Source organism: Leucoraja erinacea, chromosome 6 (genome assembly GCF_028641065.1).
Source record: "Leucoraja erinacea ecotype New England chromosome 6, Leri_hhj_1, whole genome shotgun sequence".
Classification (NCBI taxonomy): Eukaryota; Metazoa; Chordata; class Chondrichthyes; order Rajiformes; family Rajidae; genus Leucoraja; species Leucoraja erinaceus.
The window spans coordinates 49,918,300-49,930,546 of NC_073382.1; the positions used below are offsets into that span (position 1 = coordinate 49,918,300).

At 42.1% G+C, this 12,247-nt stretch overlaps 1 protein-coding gene across 1 annotated transcript in view; it reads left to right on the forward strand.

The window, feature by feature from the left end:
* Nucleotides 1-12,247, forward strand: part of xpo4 (exportin 4) — a 103,907-nt gene that overhangs the window by 86,699 nt on the left and 4,961 nt on the right. The window contains exons 18-20 of the mRNA XM_055636982.1: nucleotides 3,083-3,263; nucleotides 10,145-10,263; nucleotides 10,856-10,986. Of these exons, the coding sequence (XP_055492957.1) occupies nucleotides 3,083-3,263; nucleotides 10,145-10,263; nucleotides 10,856-10,986 (431 nt within the window). The remainder of the gene's footprint in view (nucleotides 1-3,082; nucleotides 3,264-10,144; nucleotides 10,264-10,855; nucleotides 10,987-12,247) is intronic.

Genomic DNA, 12,247 nt, shown 5'->3' on the forward strand with positions numbered 1-12,247 from the left:
GGTTTGCGTCATCACAGGAAGAAGATCCTGGTGATGAGACCTTCCCATAGAAATTAGGTGCAGGAGTAGGCCATTCGGCCCTTCGAGCGGTATATGATCATGGCTGATCACAGTCATCAGAGTACCGACGTCATAAGATCCCCTTAGCCACAAGGTCGTCTAACTCCTCGGAAAACGCCAATGGACCCCTCTGTGGTATAACTACCAGACCTCGGAAAGCGCCTGGTCCTGATGGTATACCCGGTCGAGTTCTCAAGATCTGAGTAGACCTACTGGCGGGAATATTTGGAGATATTTTCAACCTCTCACTTCTGAGGTCTGAGGTTCCCACCTGTTTTAAGAGGCCATCAATAATACCGGTGCCCAAGACGAGTAAGGTGACGTGCCTCAATGACTATCGACCAGTGCCACTAACGTCTGTGGTGATGAAGTGATTTGAGAAGTTGGTTATGGTGCACATCAACTCCTACCTCGACAAGAACCTCGACCCACTACAGTTCGCATACCACCACAACAGGTCAACGGAGGATGCAGTTTCACTGGCTCCCCACTCCGCATTGGACCACTTGGACAATAAAAACACTTATGTCAGGCTGTTGTTTATAGACTACAGCTCGGCGTTCAATACCATCGTCCCTTCCAAGCTGGTTACCGAGCTCACGGAACTGGGTCTTTGCGCATCCCTCTGCAATTGGATCCTTGACTTTCTCACCACAGTCCTCAGTTTGTTTGAATTGGCGGAAACACTTCATCCTCAGTAACAATTAGTACGGGAGCAGCTCAAGGCTGCGTGCTCAGTCCCCTGCTTTACTCACTCTATACCCATGACTGCGGTGTCAGACATAGTGAGAACTCCATCATCAAGTTCGCCGATGACAGCACTGTTGTTGGATGAATCACAGATGGGGATCAGTCAGAGTATAGAAGTGAGATCAACCGACTGACCAAATGGTGCCAGCACAACAACCTGGCTCTCAACATCAGTAAGACCAAGGAACGGATTGTGGACTTTGGTAGGGGAAGGATGAGGATCCACAATCCTGTTCACATCAATGGGACGATGGTGGAGGGGGTCAAAATCTTCAAATTCCTGGGCGTGCATATTTCCAAAGATCTTTCCTGGACCCAGCACACCGATGCAATTATAAAGAAGGCACATCAGCGACTACTTCCTGAGAAGATTACGGAGATTCAGCATGTCAAAGAGGATTCTCCTATACTTCTACAGGTGCGCGGTAGAGAGCATTCTGACTCATTGCATCATGGCTTGGTTCGGCAACTTGAACGTCCAGGAGCGGAAATGACTATAAAAAGTTGTGACCTCTGCCCAGTCCATCACCGGCTTTGACCTCCCCACCGTCGAAGGGATCTATCGTAGTCACTGTCTCAAAACGGCAGCCAAAATCATCAAAGATCCACAACATCCTGACCACACATTCATTTCACCATTGCCATCAGGAAGAAGGTACAGGAGCCTGAAAACTGTAACGTCCAGGTTCAGGAACAGCTTCGTCCCTACAGTCTTCAGGCTATTAAACACAACAACAAATAAACTCTGAGCTCTGAGCTGCAAAAGGCTATTATTATTATTGCACTATATTTATTATTTATTGCATTTTTTTTTTCTCTTCCCCCGTTATGTACTATGTTTACATATTCACATATTCTGTTGTGCTGCAGCAAGTAAGAATTTCATTGTCCCATCCGGGACACATGACAATAAAAACTGTTGACTCTCTTGGTATTAAAGTTGTAATCTTGCTTCCTGCTCAGTGAATCATGGATGTTAATAGGATTTAGACTGAAGCACTCAAACCTTTTGGAGGACCATTTGCACCTCCCAGTACACCATTGTAGGCTGCACTACTTTGAGAATCCAGAAATAGATCTTATTCTGAGGATCAAGGGAAGATTTTAGTTGGCTGATTTTGATGTGCCATTCAGGCCATTTTAGCAGAGTCCAATGTTTCTATCTTGGTTGAAAGGAATAATTAGTGAAGAAGGAAAATTTAAAAAAAACTTTCCTACTTCACTAATTATTCCTTTCAACCATGTCGATCATTTTCTCTCCGTGGTTCATCTGCCTAATGATTAGTTCAATATGAACACCACCACCACAATCCATCTCTCTCCTGCTATTTCAGACCACTCAAGTCCATCTGCTTTCACATTTTGGTCAATACCATCAGAAAAGATGGTTCACATACTTTACATGTGGGAACTTATTCTTACTGTGTCGTTTATACAACATTGACGTCATTATTCATTCCTGTTTGCGTGATATCTTACAATTACGTGAGATTTAAATGTTGCTCTAGTCCCGTTTTCAATTTGTTCTTGGTATCCCAAACAATAAGCCCATTCTTTTATCTTTGTTCTGTAATGACTTTAGTTTAGAGAGACAGCGAGGAAACAGGCCCATCAGCCCACCAAGTCCATGCCGAACAGCATTCCCCGCACGCGAACATCCCACACATGGGAAGAATGTACAAACTGCATACAAACAACACCGTAGTCAGGATCGATCTCTGGTCTCTGGCAGTAGAGTTGCTGCCTTACAGTCAAGAAACTGGCCAAACCACCTGTGAATGTGGAGAAGAGGACCATACAATGCTGCACTGCCTTGTCTGCCCCCTACTACCCAACCAGTGCAGCCCAAAAGATCTTGCAGTGTTCAATAAAAACGCAAAGGACTGTGTAAAGGAATAGGAAACTGTCATATAACCAACCAGCTTCAAAGACACGAAAAGAAGAAGAAGTCAAGTTTATTTGTCACATACAAGATGTTTCATTTCACTGCACATCTCGTATGTGTATGTGACAAATAAACTTGACTTGACTTGACTGTAAGGCAGCAACTCTACTGCTGCACCACCGTGCCGCACAATCCTGACTTTATTGAATCATTAAACTAATGTGAATTCACATCACATTTGTTGTTCTGAGGTTTTTTTTACAAGAGGGAAAAAAACAACAGGCTTTCTTTCTTTCCCCTGTAAAGAATTGTTACAGTTCTATAGGGAAGGTTGTTTACAAGTTTTGGGCGGTTTTGAAACATTCCATTTTTTTGGTTGATTTCCAGTCAAAAGCCATGAAGCTGTATGAAGCGTGCCTGACACTACTGCAGGTTTATTCGAAGAACAGCTTGGGCAGGAAACGGTCCGATGTGGCGGCAGAAGAGGAACAGTATCAAGATTTGTTGCTTATTATGGAACTTCTGACTAACCTCTTATCAAAGGAGTTTATAGACTTCAGTGATACAGGTATATTTTAACTCTTGAGTACAAAGATGCACAATAAAATAATATGTCATGCACATTGTATGATACTGCAAATTCTCTGTATATCTTGAATACCCAGTATAACCTATGACGGTTTAAAATAATAATAATAATAATAGTGTGCAATGATGTAATAAGTTTATCTTAAGGGATTTGAATTCTGGAGCACCTTTTTATGAGCGATGCTACAATGAGTCATGACAGAAGGGTGAAGCTAGCATGAAACTGGCTTCCCTGGCTTTTGTTTTAAATAACATAAAGATCTTGTAATTAGGAACGGTAAAAGCGCAATCTCTCTTATGCAGTACCTTGGGGTCATGGATAACCTGCTTCAGCTAAAATTCTGTGATGACTGGGGCCAGAAAGGGAGCTGCACGTGCTAACTTGGTGAACAGGTGGGTAGGTGGAAGCCCAAAGTAAATCGCAGATAGACACACCAGGTCTACCTAACAACGTAATATGTTGTATGGGTGTTTACCAAGGATGTTCCTTCTCCTTTTTGAATGGCCGCGGGCCAGAAGGTCCCACAAGCTGGTGAGGATATTGCACTCTTCCCCCCCCCCCCCCAATAAGAGGAGACTGGGGAGACTTTAAACTAGTATGGTTGGGGGGAGGGACTCGAATTGGGAAAGCTAGCAGTCAGTGTGTGAGGCAGGAGGCAGAGAATGGTAGCACTCTGACCCAAAATGTAGGGGAGAGAGAAGAAAAAGACAATAAACAGAGAATAAGAGAGGGTGGGTTTCTTAAATGTGTATATTTTAATGCTAGGAGCATTGTAAGAAAGGTGGATGAACTTAGAGCCTGGATTGACACCTGGAAGTATGATGTTGTGGCGATCAGTGAAACATGGTTGCAGGAGGGCTGTGATTGGAAACTAAATATTCCAGGATTTTGTTGCTTCAGGTGTGATAGAATTGGAGGGGCAAGAGGTGGAGGTGTTGCATTGCTTATCAGGGAAGATATTACAGCAGTGCTTTGGCAGGATAGATTAGAGGGCTCATCTAGGGAGGCTATTTGGGTGGAACTGAGAAATGGGAAAGGGGTAGCAACACTTATAGGGGTGTATTATAGACCGCCAAATGGGGAGCGAGAATTGGAAGAGCAAATATGTAAGGAGATTGCAGATATTAGTAATAAGCACAAGGTAGTGATTGTGGGAGATTTCAATTTTCCACACATAGACTGGGAAACACATTCTGTAAATGGGCTGGATGGGTTGGAGTTTGTAAAATGTGTGCAGGATAGTTTTTTGCAGCAATACATAGAAGTACCTACTAGAGAAGGGGCGGTGCTGGACCTCCTGTTAGGAAATGAGACTGGTCAGGTGGCAGAGGTATGCGTTGGGGAACAGTTCAGGACCAGTGATCACAATCCCATTAGTTTCAATATAATTATGGAGAGGGTCAGAACTGGACCTAGGGTTGAGATTTTTGATTGGAGAAAGGCTAACTTTGAGGAGATGCAAAATAATTTAAAAGGAGTAAATTGGGACAGTTTGTTTTATGGGAAAGATGTGGAAGAGAAATGGAGGACATTTAAAGGTGAAATTTTAAGAGTAGAGATTCTTTATGTCCCTGTTCGGTTGAAAGGAAATAGTAAAAATTGGAAAGAGCCATGGTTTTCAAGGGAAATTGGACACTTGGTTCGGAAAAAGAGAGAGAGCTACAATAATTATAGGCAGCATGGAGTAAATGAGGTGCTTGAGGAGTATAAAGAATGTAAAAAGAATCTTAAGAAATAAATTAGAAAAGCTAAAAGAAGATATGAGGTTGCTTTGGCAAGTAAGGTGAAAGTAAATCCAAAGGGTTTCTACATCTATATTAATAGCAAAAGGATAACGAGGGATAAAATTGGTCCTTTAGAGCGTCAGAGTGGACAGCTATCTGCAGAGCCAAAAGAGATGGGGGAGATATTGAACAATTTCTTTTCTTCGGTATTCACCAAGGAAAAGGATATTGAATTATGTGAGGTGAGGGATACAAGTAGAGTAGCTATGGAAACTATGAGATTCAAAGACGAGGAAGTACTGACACTTTTGAGAAATATAAAAGTGGATAAGTCTCCAGGTCCAGACAGGATATTCCCTAGTACATTGAGGGAAGTTAGTGTTGAAATCGCAGGGGCTATGACAGAAATATTTCAAATGTCATTAGAAACGGGAATAGTGCCGGAGGATTGGCGTACTGCGCATGGTATTCCATTGTTTAAAAAGGGGTCTAAGAGTAAACCTAGCAATTATAGACCTGCTAGTTTGACGTCAGTGGTGGGCAAATTAATGGAAAGGATACTTAGAGATAATATATATAAGCATCTGGATAAACAGGGTCTGATTAGGAACAGTCAACATGGATTTGTGCCTGGAAGGTCATGTTTGATTAATCTTCTTGAATTTTTTGAAGCGGTTACTCGGGAAATTGATGAGGGTAAAGCAGTGGATGTTGTATATATGGACTTCAGTAAGGCCTTTGACAAGGTTCCTCACGGAAAGTTGGTTAAGAAGGTTCAATTGTTGGGTATTAATGGTGGAGTAGCAAGATGGATTCAACAGTGGCTGAATGGGAGACGCCAGAGAGTAATGGTGGATGGTTGTTTGTCAGGTTGGAGGCCAGTGACTAGTGGGGTGCCACTGGGATCTGTGTTGGATCCACTGTTGTTTGTCATGTACATCAATGATCTGGATGATGGTGTGGTAAATTGGATTAGTAAGTATGCAGATGATACTAAGATAGGTGGGGTTGTGGATAATGAAGTAGATTTTCGAAGTCTACAGAGAGATTTATGCCAGTTGGAAGAGTGGGCTGAAAGATGGCAAATGGAGTTTAATGCTGATAAGTGTGAGGTGCTACATCATGGCAGGACAAATCAAAATAGGACGTACATGGTAAATGGTAGGGAATTGAAGAATGCAGGTGAACAGAGGGATCTGGGAATAACTGTGCACAGTTCCCTGAAAGTGGAATCTCATATAGATAGGGTGGTAAAGAAAGCTTTTGGTGTGCTGGCCTTTATAAATCAGAGCTTTGAGTATAGAAGATGGGATGTAATGTTAAAATTGTACAAGGCATTGGTGAGGCCAATCCTGGAGTATGGTGTACAATTTTGGTCGCCTAATTATAGGAAGGATGTCAACAAAATAGAGAGAGTACAGAGGAGATTTACTAGAATGTTGCCTGGGTTTCAGCAACTAAGTTCCAGAGAAAGGTTGAACAAGTTAGGGCTTTATTCTTTGAAGCGCAGAAGGTTAAGGGGGGACTTGATAGAGGTCTTTAAAATGATGAGAGGGATAGACAGAGTTGACATGGATAAGCTTTTCCCACTGAGAGTAGGGAAGATTCAAACAAGGAGTCATGACTTGAGAATTAAGGGACAGAAGTTTAGGGGTAACATGAGGGGGAACTTCTTTACTCAGAGAGTGGTGGCTGTGTGGAATGAGCTTCCAGTGAAGGTGGTGGAGGCAGGTTCGTTTTTATCATTTAAATATAAATTGGATAGTTATATGGACGGGAAAGGAATGGAGGTTTATGGTCTGAGCGCAGGTATGTGGGACTAGGGGAGAATACCTGTTCGACCCGGACTAGAAGGGTCGAGATGGCCTGTTTCCGTGCTGTTATGATTATAAGGTTTTGAGAATGTCACTGAGAATTCTTCTGATCTACTAACTATTTGCCATGGCAAAAGATTTAGAGATTTAGAGATTAGAGTTGAAAGGAAATCGTAAAAATTGTAAAGAGCCATGGTTTTCAAGGGAAATTGGACACTTGGTTCGGAAAAAGAGGGAGATCTACAATAATTATAGGCAGCATGGAGTAAATGAGGTGCTTGAGGAGTATAAAGAATGTAAAAAGAATCTTAAGAAAGAAATTAGAAAAGCTAAAAGAAGATATGAGGTTGCTTTGGCAAGTAAGTTAAAAGTAAATCCGAAGGGTTTCTACCGCTATATTAATAGCAAAAGGATAACGAGGGATAAAATTGGTCCATTAGAGAGTCAGAGTGGACAACTATCTGCAGAGCCAAAAGAGATGGGGGAGATATTGAACAGTTTCTTTTCTTCGGTATTCACCAAGGAGAAGGATATTGAATTATGTGAGGTAAGGGAAACAAGTAGAGTAGCTATGGAAACTATGAGGATCAAAGAAGAGGAAGTACTGACACTTTTGAGAAATATAAAAGTGGATAAGTCTCCAGGTCCGGACAGGATATTCCCTAGGACATTGAGGGAAGTTAGTGTAGAAATAGCAGGGGCTATGGCAGAAATATTTCAAATGTCATTAGAAACGGGAATAGTGCCGGAGGATTGGCGTACTGCGCATGTTGTTCCATTGTTTAAAAAGGGGTCTAGGAGTAAACCTAGCAATTATAGACCTGTTAGTTTGACGTCAGTGGTGGGCAAATTAATGGAAAGAATACTTAGAGATAATATATATAAGCATCTGGATAAACAGGGTCTGATTAGGAACAGTCAACATGGATTTGTGCCTGGAAGGTCTTGTTTAACTAATCTTCTTGAATTTTTTGAAGATGTTACACGGGAAATTGATGAGGGTAACGCAGTGGATGTTGTGTATATGGACTTCAGTAAGGCCTTTGACAAGGTTCCTCATGGAAGGTTGGTTAAGAAGGTTCAATGGTTGGGTATTAATGGTGGAGTAGCAAGATGGATTCAACAGTGGCTGAATGGGAGATGCCAGAGAGTAATGGTGGATGGTTGTTTGTCAGGTTGGAGGCCAGTGACGAGTGGGGTGCCACAGGGATCTGTGTTGGGTCCACTGTTGTTTGTCATGTACATCAATGATCTGGATGATGGTGTGGTAAATTTGATTAGTAAGTCTGCAGATGATACTAAGATAGGTGGGGTTGTGGATAATGAAGTAGAGTTTCGAAGTCTACAGAGAGATTTATGCCAGTTGGAAGAGTGGGCTGAAAGATGGCAGATGGAGTTTAATGCTGATAAGTGTGAGGTGCTACATCTTGGCAGGACAAATCAAAATAGGACGTACATGGTAAATGGTAGGGAATTGAAGAATGTAGGTGAACAGAGGGATCTGGGAATAAACTGTGCACAGTTCCCTGAAAGTGGAATCTCATGTAGATAGGGTGGTAAAGAAAGCTTTTGGTGTGATGGCCTTTATAAATCAGAGCATTGAGTATAGAAGTTGGGATGCAATGTTAAAATTGTACAAGGCATTGGTGAGGCCAATTCTGGAGTATGGTGTACAATTTTGGTCGCCTAATTATAGGAAGGATGTCAACAAAATAGAGAGAGTACAGAGGAGATTTACTAGAATGTTGCCTGGGTTTCAGCAACTAAGTTACAGAGAAAGGTTGAACAAGTTAGGGCTTTATTCTTTGGAGCGCAGAAGGTTAAGGGGGGACTTGATAGAGGTTTTTAAAATGATGAGAGGGATAGACAGAGTTGACGTGGAAAAGCTTTTCCCACTGAGAGTAGGGAAGATTCAAACAAGGGGACATGACATGAGAATTAAGGGACTGAAGTTTAGGGGTAACATGAGGGGGAACTTCTTTACTCAGAGAGTGGTAGCTGTGTGGAATGAGCTTCCAGTGAAGGTGGTGGAGGCAGGTTCGTTTTTATCATTTAAAGATAAATTGGATAGTTATATGGACGGGAAAGGAATGGAGGTTTATGGTCTGAGCGCAGGTATGTGGGACTAGGGGAGAATACCTGTTCGACCCGGACTAGAAGGGTCGAGATGGCCTGTTTCCGTGCTGTTATGGTTATAAGGTTTTGAGAATGTCACTGAGAATTCTTCTGATCTACTAACTATTTGCCATGGCAAAAGATTTAGAGATACAGCATGGAAACAGGCCCCATCGGCTCACCGAGTCCATGCCAACCGGCGATCACCCCTTACACCATCACTATCCTATTCACTGGGGATAATTTACAATTTTTAAAGAGGCCAATTAGAGTAAAAACCTGCACATCTTTGGAGTGTGGGAGGAATCCAGAGCACCCAGAGAAAACCCGCGGAATTATGGGAGAATGTGCAAACTCTGTACAGACTCAGGATCGAACCCGGGTCTCTGGTGCTGTAAGGCAGCAACTCTCCTGCTGCACTACCATGCTGCCCTTGCAAAAAAGTTTGAAGTAGTGTGACTAGTTTGTGACTTCTGGTGTTGGGCATTCAAATTAGTGGCCTTGTTTCCACTTCCTTAATTTTAGATTCTGTTACCAATGTCAGAATAACTGGTTAGTGGTTCCTTGTTGCTCTAAATCAGGGGTCCCCAACCTTTTTCGTCCTGTTTACACCTGGCAACTTTAATAGCACATAACAATGTTATTTCACTTATTTATGAACAACTAATGATGAACAGATACCGCTGTACCATAACCAAACACAGTCAGTCATTGAGAAAAAATATGTACAAAACCAGAATCAACAAATTACCCCCTGGGTAGGAGAAATTTACGCCCTGGGGGTAAATTTACCCCAGGTTGGGAACCCTTGCTCTAAATAGCGTGTTATATTTGCTGGGAATCAGTCTGGATAATGAAAACCAGTGTATCCAGTACTAATCCTTTCCAGACATTAATATGTAAGTCTTCAGGTCCTGCTGTGTTTATTGGCTTTCAGTCAAATTAATGATGTCGATACTTTAATTTTACTGATGCTAATTTCTTCAAGATCCTCTTGACCAGTCGTTCTGCACTATTTCTGATTTTTGTTTTAGTGTCGTCATATTCAAGTCACTACTCAAATATATAAAATAATTGAGGGATGAAGTAGTACAATGCATTAGGGAGATTTTTTATCTATTAATTGATGAATTGGAACATTTACATTTATGTTTGTTCCAGTCTTTTAACAAGAATATTTTTAGCCACTTTTTTATTTCTTATGCAGATGAAGTTTTTCGGGGACAGGAACCTGGACAGTCGGGAAACAGATCAGTGTCTGCTGCAGATGTTGTTCTTTATGGAGTTAATATTGTACTGCCACTAATGTCACAAGACTTGTTAAAGGTAAGTGCTTTAGTAATATCACAAACATTGGGAAATATGTATCCCTTTTCTAGTTACTACACTGCATTTTGGTGAAAAATTTGAACAGCCTGGAGTACTGAACTGAATCATCTTGAATGAAACTAAAGAACACAAAGTGCTAGAGTAACTCAGCGGGTCAGGCAGCATCTTTGGAGAACATGAATAGGTGACGTTTAAGGTGGGGACCCTTATTCATAGAATGAAATTAAATCGCTTAAACTAGTATTTCAGCATGGTCTACTTAAGCTGACTGAAGACCAATGGGGTGGCTGTCCAGAAACCTAGGTGTGTCTAGACTGTGGAGAGCTGGATGGGAGGAGGATATTGAAAGGAAGGAGAGAATTTCTCGGATAGGCGACATATAATAAGTATGAGGGTGAGGACTATCAACTTTAAAAAAAAGTTTTTTTTTAAATATAAAGTCAAATTGTTTATATCATAAGATTATGGTGTTAATGGGAGTGGGACTGGTTTATAATTGATAGTTTGATGCAAGTGTTTCTGGATATGCATCATTGCATTTTTTTTTAATTTAAAGTACATTTTTGACTTTATTTTTGTGTCTTAACAGTTTCCATCATTGTGTAACCAATATTACAAATTAATCACCTTCATCTGTGAAATATTTCCTGAGAAAATCCCGCAACTTCCAGAAGAGCTTTTTAAGAGTTTGATGTACTCCCTGGAATTGGGAATGACATCGTATCCTTTTACTGATGATAGCTGGTTTTGTCTGTGAGAATTACAGTTTTGATCGTGACAAATGTTTGGCATGGTTTTAGGATGGGCTAAGACAACTTGAACCTGCTCTCAACAAGTCAAGTCAAGTCAAGTCAAGTTCATTTGCCACATACACATACGAGACGTGCAGTGAGATGAAAAGTGGCAATGCTTGCGGATTGTGCAAAAAAAACTACAAAACAGAATGGAACAGAATCAGTAATTACATATTTGTGGGAGAGAAAAAAAGAAATAGCAATTTAAAAAAGACCCAACACAACAGTAAATTGGTACATTAAGTTAGCTCCTGGTGAGATAGGAGATTACAGTCCTAATGGCCTCTGCAAAGAAACTCCTTTTCATCCTCTCTGTTTTCACAGCATGGCAACGGAGGCGTTTGCCTGACTGTAGCAGCTGGAACAGTCCGTTGCTGGGGTGGAAGGGGTCCCCCATGATCATGTTGGCTCTGGATTTGCACCTTCTGATATATATAGTTCCTGCAGGGGGGGCGAGTGTAGTTCCCATAGTGCGTTCAGCCGAACGCACCACTCTCTACAGAGCCTCCTTGTAGTGGGCAGAGCAGTTCCCAAACCAAATTGTGGTGTTTCCGGACAAGATGCTTTCCACTTCCACTGAGTAGAAGCACTGGAGGATCCTCAGAGACACTCTGAATTTCCTCAATTGCCTGAGGTGGTAAAGGCGCTGCCTTGCCTTACTCATGAGTGCGGCAGCGTGTGATGTCCATGTTAGATCCTCTGAGATGTGGACTCCCAGGTATTTAAAGCAGCTCACCCTATCCACAGTATCCCCATTTATCTTCAATGGTGTGTACGTCCTCAGATGTTGTGCCCTCCTAAAGTCCACGATCAGCTCCTTAGTTTTTTTGACATTCAAGAGAAGGCTGGTGTCCTGACACCAGAGTGCCAGATCAGCCACCTCCTCCCAGTAGGCCTTCTCATCATTATTAGAGATCAGGCTCACTACCACAATGGTCATCAGCAAACTTGATTATAGAGTTGGAGCTGAACCTAGCCACACAGTCGTGTGTGTACAGGGAGTACAGGGAGTACAGTAGGGGGCTGAGGATGCAATCCTGGGGAGATCCTGTGCTCAGGGTGAGGGACTTCGATGTATTTCATCCCATCTTGACTACCTGGGGCCCGGCAGTGAGAAAGTCCAGGACCCAGGCACACGGGTGTGTTGAGCCCCAATTCCAGCAGCTTCTTAGCAAGTCTGGTGGGGA